We start from the raw sequence: 16,028 nt of genomic DNA, 5'->3' as shown, positions 1-16,028 counted from the left end.
CCCATTTTGACTGGATATTTCTGTGTTTCTTTTCCGCTATATATATATATATATATATATATATTTGAACTGCACAGGTTTATGTGGTAGTCTGGTCTAGCCTCGTCACTACCTCGCCAAGGTTAGGCTAGACACTTACCAGCACATGGGGTCGGTTGTGCTGATGCTACACTCTGCACTCTTTTGTGCAGATCCCAGTGCTGTTGACTTCGGACCGTAGGTTGGAGGCTATTTTCAGTTCACGCGGAGATCCAAGGTAGACCTGCAGGCGTCCGCAGGCCCTGGCGTCTCCTCTATCCTTATTTCCTGTTTCGTTTTCCTTTTATTCGGCAACAGTGTACTGTTATTTCTTCAGACCTTGTATGTAGCAATCTTAGACCGTTTGTGACACTGTGACACCAGGTCTTGGGTGGTTAAGGCTTAAGTATTTGTAATAGATACAGTTTTTCATATATGTTATTGTTGTCTTTCGCTTAAATTCGAATTTCCGCTGTTATCACGTTATCGCCTTATAATTGTTAAAAGGAAATAATTGGTTAATGAAGTATTTAGATTAAAAGTTTGGCTTGCCTAGCTCACATTAGTAGGCGCCATCACGACTTCCGAGGGTGGAAAATCCGGGTCGTGACAATTTGAAGGAATGTTTTGAAATTTGTATCTCTATGATTTTACTAATTGAGAAATGTGTTGCCTCAGGATACACTAATCGGAATGTGTACGAGTTTAGAAGTATAAATTATGGTCAGTGGGAAGAATTATGAGAAGTCTCTCAAAGATGCAATAATTTCAGTATCTTTTAATGTAATTTCACTTAATCACGACCTAATATTGTTGATATCATTCACTAGTGGGATTTTACTGGATTGTTATTGTTGTAGTAGTATTCACTAGCCCAAGGCTTTCACAACGTGCAATTCTAATATATAGTGACCTAAGGAATAGCTAAAACCATACGTATTTCTTTGTCTGCAAAACAATTTTATTCTACACCATGCAATAAAACGTAAGTGCGTAACGTACAAACTTGAATTAACAACGCGTAGCGTAATGTATAAAAACTGAACATATATTTCCTCAATAACAAGTAAACTATTTCCACTACCAACAAACAGAAGCAGCTAGAAGGAACGTATGGGAAATCAGGCTGGAAGTTAAAATTGAGTTAAGAAAATATTATATAGGCTGCTACTTCGTTTTAGCCACATCTTGTCGAAACATTTTCGCTCTGCTTGAACATCTTGACTTGCTAAACTTGAATTCTTCTCAAACATCAATCCAGCAACAAATGGTTCGTCATGTTCTTTTATCAATCTCCTGGCCCTTGTTTAACTCATCGTTCTGTAAACAAGTCACTGGTAGATCTAATCGGATGCAGTCTAGCCTATTTACATACATCTGTATAAACTTGATGGGTCAGTTGCTAAGTCAACAACAGATTTAAGTTCATCCCATTTCCCATCACTAAACAAGTCCTCCTCCTCACCATTACTTGTGTTCCAAAAGCTTGAGCTGGATGATGCGAATGGATGTTGTTGATAGAAATGATGGTTTCTTTCATCCATTAAATTTGTATTGGATAAAACTGAGTTTATGCATATCGAAGTGATTGAAAGATGACATGTCATGACACGTAGGCAGGTCAAAGAATGATGATTAGCAAAGAGGCACGAGTTGCAACAGATACGAGCGGAAGAACAAGAAGAGGCACGAGCAAATATTCAAAAGACTCGATGCTCGTACCTATTTAAGTCTAAAAGCTGAGAAGAATGAACCTAACAGCACAGGAGAGCCCAGATACAGTATTTAATAAGCATTAAATACTGAAAACGTTAGAGAATCTGTATTAAATTACAATGATTATGTAACATAGCATTTAATGCCTTTAAATCGTCCATAATGACCTTATTATGACAAAGGCAAAACGTATAACATAAAAATAGCTATAAAAGGGAGAAGACTGATCATTTGTAAGGACACGAAAAAATCAACTGAATATATTGGATTACTTTGTTTTCTGCTATCTATTTGTTATCAAAATCAATTTCTTTTATTCATTTTCGATTATCAGTAACCCGAGTTCTTCTAAAAATAAAGCTTTGACTGAAATTTCATTTTTTGGTTAAAAAATTGATTCCGTTACCGGGAATCTGATAATCTATTCTTTCTTAACCATATCTATTTCGTTACATCAACAATCATGTCAAATGTTAACGATAACACCCAAGGAAACCAAGGAAACCATTAACTCCAAGGGGACCCATAAGATGTTCACACTCCGATCCCTTCTCCACAAAGTTCGCCTCGTCGGTCTCGAGAAGGAACTCCTGATGGATCTCACTCAAACGCAAATGCTCAATTTGACAACGATGAAGCTATCAATGAAGCTTTGCAGAAGCTGATCGCTCAACAGGTCAATAAAGCTCTTGAGGCTTTTGCCAGCCAGTTACCTGTTGCACCATCAACACCAATTCCAAATACCAACACTTTTGGAAACCCTCGTTCTGGGCTTGTTACTTCAGGCAGTGGTGGAATCCCCAGTGAGTCACGAGAGGGAGAAGCAGGTAACTTAGTCGATTCCGATTTACAAAATTTAGTTCTAACATTGCAGAAATAGCTCAAGGAGCAAAGTGATCGCATAAAGCAAATACTTGGAGTACCGCCTGTAATCAAAGGAATCGATATGGACAAATATTCACAGCAACCTTGGAAGCCAAGCGCTGCTCCTCTACCAATTCCAAAGAAGTTCAAAATGCCCGATATTCCAAAATACGATGGAACAAGTGATCCACGAGACCACGTGACTGCATTCACAATTGGCGCAAAAGGCAACGATTTGACCAAACAAGAAATTGAATCAGTATTGGTCAAAAAATTTGGTGAAACACTCACTAAGGGAGCATTAACATGGTATTCTCTTTTACCCGAAAATTTCATAAATTCTTTTGCTGAGCTTGCAGATTCATTTATCAAAACACATTCGGGAGCTCAAAAAGTCAAAAAGAGAATGGAGGATATTTTCAAAATCAAACAAGGGGACTCCGAGTTGCTTACAGAGTTCGTGGATAGATTCCAGCATGCGAGAATGACGTTACCCCGTGTACCAGATAATTGGGCAGCTATAGCTTTCACTAGTAATTTGACTGAGAAAAGCTCAGAAGCTACGAGGCGACTCAAGGAAAGTCTTCGTGAATTCCCAGCAACGACGTGGAATGACGTTTACAACAGGTATAACACGAAGTTAAGGATCGAAGAAGATATTATCTCACAATATTTAAAAGAAGAAAAGGTGAGTTCAAGACGGGCGGAAACAGAAAAAAGGTCCGGTAAAAATAGGTACGAACCATATATGGGCCCAGCTGGAAATGATTCACGGTCAAAGCGTGATCATTCAAGGTACGACCATAGATCTAGAAATAGAGAATCAGGCTCATCATTGAGGTATGGAAATGATCGTAACATACGAGAGTCACGAGATGATGATAGAAACTTAAAGGCACGATTTGGCGGTTATAATTTTAACGTAAACACTTCCGAGCTCGTATCTGTTTTAAGAAGCATTGGTGATAAAGTGCGGTGGCCAAAAGAAATGAGATCGAATCCAAACAGGCGTAATCCTGATCACTGGTGCGAATTTAATAATGATCATGGTCATAAAACGGCAGATTGTAGGTTGCTACAGGGTGAAGTTGATCATCTTTTGAAGCAAGGATATCTCACCGAATTATTCAGTGAAAAAGGTAAACAAGCATACATGAAGAACAGGCAGGAGCCCCCTAAACCGCCCTCTCCAAAAAGGAATGTTAATGTTATAAGCGGGGGCGAAGAAATCAATGGCGTGACGTATACAACAGCAAATAAAGTATCCAAAGTCACGATTACCCACGGGAAGCGGGTGCGACATGTCCTAGAGGAAGAAAGCATTACGTTTGATGATGCAGATGCGGATGGCGTATTGACTCCACATAACGATGCACTGGTAATATCTTTACTTGTACATGACACTAATGTGAAACGAGTTTTGATTGATCCAGGTAGCTCTGTGAACGTTATTTTGCTAAGAGTTCTACACGAGATGCAAGCCGAAGCTAAAATAGTACCCAAGACACATACTTTGTCTGGGTTCGACAATTCCAGCGTTGTGACGAAAGGTGAGGTAATACTTACTACATTCGTAGAAGGGGTCGTCAAGGATACAAAGTTTCAGGTGGTAGAGATAGAGATGGCTTACAATATGATTCTCGGAAGACCGTGGATCCACGAGATGGACGCCGTTCCGTCAACCTTACATCAAGTTATGAAATTTCCCTCACCATGGGGAATACGTCAAATCCATGGAGATCAACAGACATCCAGGAGTATCAACTCCGTGGCAGATTCAAGTATGAGGAACGAAGAAAAATAGCAGTTACAGAATCCAGTTGAGGATACTACAACACAAACCTCAACTGAACAAGAACTAACAGATGTAGACTCAAGGCCTGATGTCATTCAAGAACCAGAGGAAAATGAAAATATCAAAACAACGATTGAAGAGCTGGAGGCTGTAGTATTATTCACACAATGGCCTGAAAGGAAAGTCTACGTAGGGTCCAATCTAAGCCAGGGCATGAAAGGTAATTTGATTGAATTTTTGAAAACTAACGCGGATTGTTTTGCTTGGTCCCATTCTGATATGACAGGAATACCACCGGATGTAATGACTCACAAGTTAAATGAAGACCCCTCATATCCACCTGTCAAACAAAAGAAGAGAAAGCAAGGAGCTTTCAAAAATCAGGTGATTCAAGATGAGGTCCAAAAATTACTAAAAATCGGGTCTATCCGCGAGGTAAAGTATCCTAATTGGTTAGCTAATACTGTTGTAGTACCGAAAAAGAATGGTAAGTGGCGAGTTTGTGTAGATTACACAGACCTCAACAAAGCTTGTCCCAAAGACTCTTTTCCATTACCACATATAGATCAACTAATTGATGCTACTGCAGGACATGAGTTGTTAAGCTTTTTAGATGCATATTCAGGTTATAACCAAATTAAAATGGATCCTTTAGATGAAGAAAAAACTTCATTTATAACAAACAGGGGGACTTACTGCTATAAAGTAATGCCCTTTGGTCTCAAAAATGCTGGTGCAACGTATCAAAGGCTGGTGACCAAAATGTTCCAAGAACACTTGGAAAAAACTATGGAGGTTTACATAGACGATATGCTCGTTAAAACTCAACATTCAAGGGATCATATATCGCACTTATCAGATACGTTTCAAATTTTGCGTAAATTCAATATGAAATTAAACCTTGAGAAATGTGCATTCGGTGTTGCATCAGGTAAGTTTTTAGGATTTCTTGTTTCTAACCGTGGTATTGAGGTGAATCCAGCGCAGATTAATGCCATTGAAGAAATCCCTGATATACTTACAAGTAAAAAAGAAGTGCAGAGGTTGACAGGAAGAATTGCAGCTTTGGGGAGATTTATTTCCAAATCATCAGAAAAGTGCTTTAAATTCTTTTCTGCTCTTAAAAAGCAAGATCAGTTCGAATGGACTGAGAAGTGTCAACAGGCGCTCAAAAATTTGAAAACATACCTGTCAAATCCGCCGTTACTCGCAAAACCAAAGGTTGGAGAAAGATTGCTTATCTATCTTGCTGTCTCAGAAGTAGCGGTGAGTGCTATCTTAGTTCGTGAAGACCAAGGTAAACAATCTCCAATTTATTATGTCAGTAAATCATTATTAGATGCGGAGACGCGGTATCCTCAATTAGAAAAGCCTGCACTTGCACTAATCATGACATCTAGAAAGCTAAGACCTTATTTTCAATGTCATCCTATTATCGTAGTAACTGCTTATCCATTACGCAGCATATTACACAAGCATGAGTTGTCTGGTAGGTTAGCTAAATGGGCTATAGAACTAAGTGAATATGACATCACATACCCACCCAGAACCGCGATAAAATCTCAAGTATTAGCAGATTTTTTAGCTGATTTTAGCCAAGAAATGCAATTAGAAGTGAAAAAAGAAATACTGGTATTTAACGAGTCTAATCCAGGAATTTGGACCTTATTTACTGATGGGTCATCTAACGTAAAGGGAGCAGGTTTAGGAATTGTTTTGGTGCCACCTACGGGTGAAACCATTCGTCAGGCCATAAAAAGCCATTCTATAACTAACAATGAGGCAGAGTATGAAACAGTGATTGCAGGTTTGGAACTGGCATGAGAACTTGGCATTAATCAAATTCTAATCAAAAGCGATTCACAACTCGTGGTTAACCAAATGCTGGGGACTTATACAGCTAGGGAGGCACGAATGCAGCAATATTTGGAAAAGGTACGGGATTTGATTAGACAATTTCAAACCTGGAAAGTCACACAGATATCAAGAGATGAAAATGTCGAAGCAAATGCCCTAGCTAATCTCGCATCTGCGGCAGACGTGGCAAGCAATGAAAATGCTTCTGTAATTCATTTGTTTCATTCAGTACTCGATCCAGACAAAAATAAGGTAAATTTCAATAACTTAACTTGGGATTGGAGAAACGAGATTGTCGCTTTTTTGCAGTATGGTACCGTCCCTGAAGATAAGAAAAAAGCCCATGCGCTTCGGAAAAAGGCCACACGATATTGTTTGAAGCAAGGTAATCTTTATCGAAAGATGTTCAGTGGCCCCTTCGCAAGATGCCTCGGACCTTCTCAAACAGAATATGTAATGAGAGAGATACACGAGGGGCATTATGGAAATCACGCGGGAGGAAGATCACTGGTAAGAACCATGATTAGAACAGGCTACTATTGGCCTAAAATGGAAGAAGAAGCAGAGAATTCCGTGGCTAAATGTGATTAGTGCCAAAGATATGGAAATAACATGCATAGACCTGCGGAACTATTACATCCGGTCATTGCACCGTGGCCCTTTATGAAGTGGGGGATGGATATCGTGGGACCATTACCACAAGTAAAGGGACAAGTAAAATTCCTACTTGTACTTACTGATTATTTTACTAAGTGGGTATAAGCAGGAGCATTTAAACAGGTACGGGAAAAAGAGGTCAGGGATTTTATTTGGCGAAATATAATATGTCGATTCGGTGTACCAAAGGAAATCGTGTGTGATAACGGCCCACAATTTATAGGCGCTCAAATCACAGAATTTACAAAGCTAGCAAATCAAAAGGATTACGTCCACGCCTTACCATCCGGTAGGTAATGGACAAGCTGAATCAACAAATAAAGTCATTATCAACAATTTGAAAAAACGATTAGAAGAATCTAAAGGCAATTGGCCAGAAGTGCTACCTGATGTTTTATGGGCATATCGCACAACAACAAAAACAAGCACGGGTGAAACACCATTTTCATTGGTGTACGGAGCTGAAGCTTTAATTCCAGTTGAGATAGGGGAACCAAGCACGAGGTATACGCAAGCGTCAGAAGATTCTAATGAAGAGGAAATGCGCATAAACCTTGACTTACTTGAAGGAAGAAGAGAAACTGCGATAATAAGAATGGCAGTACAAAAATAAGTCATTGAACGATATTACAATTGGAAGGCACGATTAAGATACTTCAAGATTGGGGACTTCGTACTCAAGAAAGTTTTTCAATCCACGAAGACAGCCAATACCGGAAAACTAAGTCCAACTTGGGAAAGACCTTACAGGATTCATGGTATTGCGGGAAAAGGAGCATACGAGCTGGAGACTATGGATGGCAAGATATTACCTTCACATTGGAATGCCGTTCACCTGAAGAGATACTATTTCTAAAAGAATACCCACAGTCAGGTATCTTCATTTTAAAATTATATTTTTTGAATTATTAAAGTTTTACTAACGATTTTAGATGATAGGCAAAACGCTAGCCCGTACTAAATGATGAATCACGACCTGCAAGGCACGTGGAATAAATTGAAATTCCCGGTCTAGGGTTACAACTATTCTGATAGAAATTAAGACGGGTTAAGCAGTCTTCATCTATAATCGCACCTCTGAGTCCCGTGTGTTTTTCCTTTTACAGGAAAAGGACCAAAATGAGAGGAACAATCAAGTGCTCGAGGCTTCATGCTTCAACGCTCAAACACTTGGGGGACTATAAGATATATACGGAGACAAATGTATAAAGAAGACAAACAAGATTGAGAAGCAATCAAAAAATCAACTCATTGAAAGAGTCAAGTGCAGAGCAAAAACCAACGAAAGATAGTCACGAGCCAAGGCCAAGACGAAACCTTACCATAGTAGTTAAAGGCAATGACTGAAACAGGTTATAATAAAAACCTTGTATTTGAAGTACGTGTACTGAAACGGGTTATTATATAAAAACCTTGTATTTTATTCTTTCCTTTAGAAAAAAAAATCTGTTGTGAGGAAAACAGTTACGAAAAAGTTATAGATGTTATTTAAATACATGTAAAGTGTTACTTAAAACTTGGCAAAGTTCAAATAAAAAAACTTGTCAAAGTTCTTTCAAGAAACATGTGTATTCCTATTTCTTTTGTCGTATATTAACACCATTATGAAGTTGAGACGTCTTCTCATTATGTGTCGAATATAAAAGGACCCTCTTTTATAATTCATGATTGATTTAAGACATTCATGAGAAAAAGAAAGTATTTTGCAAAATAAAGTGCAAGTTATTCAGTAAGTCCTTAAAAAGGCAAGAGTAAACAAAACAAAAGTTTAAACAGCAATGGAAACTTCATAATATTAAAAGAAAATTTAGACTAAGTATGAACTTAGTCATAAACCAAAAGTTGTTTAAACAAAATGCACCATAAAAGGACTGGGGACTTAACGCCCTTACTTGCTGCTCCAAGGTACTTTTACTTTCTTCTAAGGTTTCCACATCAATTTGAAGATTGTCACACTGTCCCTTCCAGTTATCTGCCTCCATTTGGTAGTCATGCATTAATTGTTCAGAGAGGGTAACTCTTTTCATCATTTCCGTGCCAATTAAATTGACCTAAAAGAAAAGAGAATGTGAGAACTCTGGAAATAGAAAAAAGTTAATGTAAAGCTTGAAAAAGAAGTACCTTTAAAGAAGCATGCACTATGTCATTTATCAAGGTCAAAGAACTGTGGCTATCAAGCTTAGCTTTTTCAACTGGACCAATCAAAGGCTTTAGCCACACGTCTGCTTGACCTGATTTCCTTAAAAGATTACCCTCAGTAGGAACTTCAATAATGACTTGCCTCATAGCAGCATCCCTACTCGAGGAACCAACCTCAGTATGACGAACATGAGGGGAAGGGATTGTTGGAGGAACAGTAGAAGTAGTCAAAGGAATGAGTCACGATCGACAAAGAAGGAGTCACAGAAACGGAAGAAGAAAAAGAAGCCAGGGGTGCTTCATCAGTAACCGGACCAAGATCTTCACTACCAAACCCGCGGTTAAAAAGCTGCTCAATAGAATCATGAGCAGCAGCGGGAACATCATCAGCATCATCGGGATCACTACCGTGGCTTCAGCAGGCTCGGTAAGATGAGTAGAACGGCGGGGGGATGTTTCATCATCAGAGATAATACGTCTACGAGCCCGTGGCCTTGTTACTAAGGAACCCTCATCTTCAGAGTCTTGGTCATCAACGGCTTTTCTTTTCGATGAAGAGCCCAAAATTATTTCTTGGGCCCTTTCCAAAGAAATACGAGAAGCTACAACCGCCTCGGCTGTAATCCCTCAAACTATAAATCCTGATAAAAAGAAGAATTAAAATAAGTTCAGAAAAAAGCAATATGTAAAATAAAAAAAAACTCTTACCGTGAGTTTTAACTTTCCAACCAAATCGTTGGGAAAGAGTCTTCCAGGATCTACCCTCCATTGGGGCAGTATTCAACAGCTTTCCTACCCAAACACGAAAATTGGGAACATCGTCCACAACTCCCATGGTTGCTGGAAAATAAACGGAAAATTAGAATAAATAATCATCGAAAATTGAAGGGAAAAAGGTACGAGAAAATTACTCACGTGCAAAATTCCACCTCTCGGGGAAGGGAACATTTCCATCACCCACCAAACCAACGGTGGGGGCAGCAACAAACCTGGCATACCAGCCACGGTCTCTGTCATCCTCTGGACTAACCAGAACTCTTTTGCTTCTTGCTACTAGAGTGAAAACACCATTGCGAAAAAGTCTGGGGAGTAAAGATGAATTAGATGGGAGAAAGTAAAAGGCACACCAGCCATATTGGTCAAATGCCTCAAACAGGAAACCTCCCTCCACACTATAGGTCCAATCTGACCTAAACATACGTCGAAAAAAAGACAGAATTCTAGGATGACAGGGTCAATAGCAGGTTTGAATCCTATGGTGAAAGGATATGTATAAACAAAGGAAAATCCCATCAAATAAGAGGTGATTCTTTGGTTCGCATTAGGAATTATGATGGGGAAATCATGACTCCAATGGCAGTCTTTACAAACTAGAGAAATCAGACCTTTAGTGATCTGAGTTGGGTATATATCAGCACGATCTAAAGAAGATACTTGATTTCTAAGAGACTCTCTATCATTATAGAAGGATAATTCCACAGGAACTATCTCCTCTACCAGAGGTTCACGAAGAGGCTCAGAGGATTCCTTACCTCTAGAGGAAGATTTATGTGAAAGAGAACCTCTGGTTCTAGAAGAAGGGCTAGAATCGGATGAAGACCCTAAATTACGTAGTCTACCACCCCCTCTTCTACTCCTATTAAGGGCAAAAGGAAAGTTATCAACTATGGAGACTCTCTTGGGGTTAGGGTTTGGTGAATCCATGGCAGTACGAGGAAGGTAAATAACAAGAATTGAATATTCTAAGAGTTTTACGAGGAAGATGGAAACTTACGAGGAAGATAAAAACAAGAATTGAATATTCTGAAAGCTTTATGAGGAAAAGACAAAGGCAAAAAACTAAATTTATACTAGGAAGCAACCGTCAAAGGAAAAGGTACAATGATAGAAAGGTCATAATGAGAACTGTCTCTTCGTGATTAGTGAGCCGTAAAAAAGCCTTAAAAGGCGCTGCAAAGTTGCAGAGCCAATAAAAGGGCGCCACGTGTAATGAGCATTAAATGGAAGTGACAATTGAAGCATCGATTCTATCATAGCATTAATGGCGGTAAATATTCCCGTTTTAATGAAATCCACTTCCCAAATATTCAATTGATGAATAAATGGCAAGTGGGGGGACTATCTGTATTGGGTAAAACTGAGTTTATGCATATCGAAGTGATTGAAAGATGACATGTCATGACACGTAGGCAGGTCAAAGAATGATGATTAAGCAAAGAGGCATGAGTTGCAACAGATACGAGCGGAAGCACAAGAAGAGGCACGAGCAAATATTCAAAAGACTCGATGCTCGTACCTATTTAAGTCTAAAAGCTGAGAAGAATGAACCTGACAGCACAGGAGAGCCCAGATACAGTGTTTAATAAGCATTAAATACTGAAAACGTTAGAGAATCTGTATTAAATTTCAATGATTATGTAACGTAACATTTAATGCCTTTAATCGTCCATAATGATCTTATTATGACAAAGGCAAAACGTATAACTTAAAAATAGCTATAAAAGGGAGAAGACTGATCATTTGTAAGGAGACGAAAAAATCAACTGAATATATTGGATTACTTTATTTTCTGCTATCTATTTGTTATCAAAATCAATTTCTTTTATTCATTTTCGATTATCAGTAACCCGAGTTCTTTTAAAAATAAAGCTTTGACTGAAATTCCATTTTTTGGTTAAACAAGACCGTCTGTAGAACTCATAACTACAGCCCTAACTCGATTATTTTCTAATAATTGTGGTGCCTCACAAGCCACATTAAATGATTGACCAACACTATCTCGACCTTGAACCACCGGAGCATTGTAAATATTCGGTATCTTGCCCCGGGGAAAGGCTACATTTAGTGCCGGACCAGTGATAAATTTGTCGATGCGCCCAGGTTTCTTTTTTCAAGCGTGGAAACCCCAAAATCAGAAGTAGTAGGATTGATTCTCATAATAATAAAATAAACAAAAATACCGAAATATTTTGCAAATATTATCGAATCCAAAATAAATGTTCGCTCGCTTAATTAAATAAAATGAGAATTAGCACTCGATTTCGTTAGCACCATGCAATTGAACCAATTCAATTGTTTGCCCTTTGAAGATCTGGTTAGCTGCATTCTTCTTCAGTATTTGACTTGGGATATATAAATAACAGACAACTAAAGGAATAAATTACCAGCTCAACTCTATCCGTAATACACTACCTAAACAGCGCATTCTTTGTATATATCAAAGCGTTATCTTCAAATATTTGACTTGTACTTATTAAACCAAGAACTTTATTATAGAACTTTACAGTACTTAATTAAGTGTATTGTTTAGTAACTTCAGTTTGTATTATAGTCGATCACAGTTTTATTTTTCCAAATTTTAACTTGATTAAGTTGTAATTTTAGAACTCCTCTACTATGCTCCCTTTCCGGTGCGAGATCTTTTGAAGAAAACCGTGTAGATTTGGCTTAAAATGAATAATATTACACTTTTGGTTGCCGTGATTATGAAAATATTCCAGTATAAACGTCGGTATCATTTTATATTTCGTTTGGTTGCATTTTTATTTTCTATATAAGTAAACATATAACTACTACTAATAATATGATTTTATACTGGAATCTTGGTACCGTTGTGATATAACAATCCAACGATTAGTTATACCTGGATACAAACAAGTAAAATGGATCGTAATAAATTTTCCTTGTTCTACAAAAATTATTTAAGGTGGACAAGTTTAAAATTGAAAATAAAAGTTAATTTATCGGCCAAGCTTATTCACTTTAAAATTAAACACATGTTTTAGATCAGTGTTATCAAAGGCGCGCTTAAAGCGCACTTAAGCCCTGAAACGAGGCTCAAAACACGTTGAGCGCTTCGTCTCGCTTAGCGGGCACTTCAATGAAGTCATCAAGACTCTAAGATATACTTTTGCTTATCAATGAGCGTAATCCTAAAGAGGCGACACTAAACAATTGATATTTTACTTTATCGTAAATTTTCTTTCATTTTTTGTCTATATATTTGGTATTCATGGTATATATATATATATATATATATATATATATATATATATATTTGTAGTTTTTCTCCGTTTGCGCATTTCTTCATTAAAGCTGACGCTTTATATGTGCTTTTGCGCTTAAAGCCCCACCAGACCTTAGAGAGTTTTTGCGTTGTTCGCCTTTGATAACAGTGTTTTAGATTATCCATGTTGGGATCGAAAATAACAAGGCGTCACGGAAGCAAACAAAGCAAACCTTGATAATGATATATCAGATGACACAATAAAGTATGTTAAAAGAGGCATAATATTTTAATATGACTTGGTCAATTGACCTACTACATCAACCTACTTATATAAAAAAAAATAAGTACGAGAGAATGAATTCCCCCCGAAACAAGACTCTTTGAAAGAGTACATTGGGATCTATTCTTGTGCATGAAGGAGAGATTCTCATATAAAGCTCATACTTCTCCACTAGTAAGGATGTGTTAAATATGAAAAAGATCTATATTTTTTTTAAGAAAAAGTAAAAATCAATTATGTTAAACTCTCTTTTTTTTAAAAGGTAAAATCCAATATGGTAAGAAAATCATATCCTAACATGAATGGCATTCACTTGATATAGTTGATAGTCCGCTGAATCTTCTTTCAGAATAGTAACAACTCAATCATACAACAGTGGCAAGAAAAATTATAGAAGCTTGTCGTTCTCTTTTTCCTTTTTGTTCTCTGATTATTTTGTTTTCTGGTAATCAGTCCATTTCGCATATATTAGCAATAATAACATTAAAAAATGCTTCACTTAGAAGGTGCTAACTGCTAAATTTTAAAATCAACTTTCCATTATATATACGTACGGCTCTACCATTTTAACAAATCAAATTAAAGGATTTTTATATCGCAATCATCTTCTTATTTAAAGGACATGCATTTGAGTGTCCCAATCATCACTTCAAGCAAGAAAGTACATTGAGATTTTCATCATCCTTTGTCCAAAAAAGATAATGAAAACATTTAAGTTTCTTTCATTTCTCATTCTTCAAATTTTTTGCATATTAAAGGTTGCTAATTCTCAAGGTGTAGAAGTAGGATTCTACCAAAAAACATGTCCAAATGTGGAGGCAATTGTGAAAGAAACAACATCTCACTACATTTCTCGTGCTCCTACTCTGGCTGCTCCTTTATTGAGAATGCATTTTCACGATTGTTTTGTTAGGGTAAGCACCGTGATTTAATGCCTTATGTATTTACCTTAGTTTATTTGATCTTTGTCATGTCGAATGGACTAGAACACACAGGCGGATCTACATTATAAGTTATTAGTGTTTGAGCACCTATTACATATGGAACCAAAGACTATTATTTATTATAAAAATTAAAAAAAAATTATATAAATATATTAATTGAGTACCAAGTCTTGGTAGCAATTTTGAGATGAAAAATAGTTAAGCAACCACGATTTAAAAATCCTGGATCTGCCACTGCTATAACATATTCACTTAATGATGCAGGGATGTGATGGTTCAGTACTACTGAATTCAACAAAAGGTAATCAAGCAGAGAAAGATGCAATTCCAAATCAAAGTTTGAGGGGCTTCCAAGTAATTGATGCTGCTAAATCTGCTTTAGAGCAAGAGTGTCCTGGCATTGTCTCTTGCTCTGATATTTTAGCCTTAGCAGCCCGTGATGCTGTTGAATTGGTAACTAAATAAATAGTAAATTCAATCAATTTCTTAGAATTCCAAATAATTATAATTCTTTTACGTAATATAAATGTTATGGGTTATTTCAGATTAATGGACCAACTTGGGCAGTTCCCTTGGGAAGAAGAGATGGGAGAGTTTCAATTCTCTCAGATGCCTTAAATAATTTGCCAACTCCTTTTGATAACTTCACTACTCTTAAAACAACATTTGGCTCTTTGGGCTTAAATGTAAAAGACCTTGTTGTTTTATCAGGTAAAATTGATATTTTATTGTGAACAACTTCATGTGGAAGAGTTACATTAATTCAAGAAACTCAAAAATCTAACATTTATATTTTTTATTTATTTATTTTCTCCTTGTTTATTCGTAGGAGGACACACTATTGGAATGTCACATTGTTTTTCCTTCTCAAGTCGTATGTACAATTTCACTGGCAAAGGTGATACAGACCCAAACATGGATCAGAACTACATAGGTCGTTTGAAGATCAAATGTAAGCCAGGAGATGTGACCACCATCGTCGAAATGGATCCCGGAAGTTTCAAGAGTTTTGACACTGATTATTACACCATGGTTAGCAAAAGAAGAGGGTTGTTCGCATCTGATGCAGCTCTTCTCACTGATAGTCAAACAAAAGCTTATGTTTTGTCTCAAGTAAATCCCTATGGATCCACTTTCTTCGAGGATTTTGGAGAATCAATGATAAAAATGGGAAAAATTGGCGTTCTTACTGGTAAAGCAGGTGAAATCAGAAAACATTGTGCCTTTCGAAACTAAGAGAAACTTTGATAAACTATTTCCCTTGCCAAATCTTAATCATTTTGGTATTGTTATGTTTGATAATTGGATCTCTTTTGTGGATATTCTTTTCTTTTCTGATTAGTTTGTGGAACGTGATTTTATGGTGGTAAACCTTCATTGTATTGTAAGTTTGTAATTCAGTTGGTTAAGCATGTACGTAACTAATAAAATTGTTTGTTTTGCTTTTACTAGCACGCATGATTAATAGAATTTTCTTTTTGTTTTACTTTTTTAAAATATGATTCCGAAAGGTTGAAAGATATAGGATTTGAACTAATGGGTAAAACATCTAAATTTTCTTCACTCAATTTTATGGCATACCATTATGTCTTGTAGCAATTTTAATTTGAAGGTTTTACTCAAAAGAAATATAGTACGTACTTAATAATCTATAGCAACTTGGAGAAATTTTCTTACTATCAATAACAACATAATATGAGTGTTTTTTAAATTTTAAAATAAAATTAACCCCTAGATGCTTCTTCTAAG

The 16,028-nt window shown here is 36.9% G+C and overlaps 1 protein-coding gene across 1 annotated transcript; it reads left to right on the top strand.

Annotated features, from left to right (window-relative positions):
• Positions 1-13,956: 13,956 nt before the first annotated feature.
• LOC109243963 (peroxidase 27-like) lies at positions 13,957-15,727 on the top strand. The gene is made up of 4 exons (XM_019410984.1): positions 13,957-14,249; positions 14,544-14,732; positions 14,825-14,990; positions 15,109-15,727. The coding sequence occupies exons 1-4, from the start codon at positions 14,037-14,039 to the stop codon at positions 15,513-15,515; spliced, it is 975 nt and encodes a 324-aa protein (XP_019266529.1). The 5' UTR covers positions 13,957-14,036; the 3' UTR covers positions 15,516-15,727.
• Positions 15,728-16,028: the final 301 nt, after the last annotated feature.

The sequence above is a fragment of the Nicotiana attenuata genome, unplaced genomic scaffold, assembly GCF_001879085.1.
Source record: "Nicotiana attenuata strain UT unplaced genomic scaffold, NIATTr2, whole genome shotgun sequence".
Taxonomy (NCBI): Eukaryota; Viridiplantae; Streptophyta; class Magnoliopsida; order Solanales; family Solanaceae; genus Nicotiana; species Nicotiana attenuata.
This window is presented reverse-complemented; position numbering and strand designations above follow the sequence as displayed.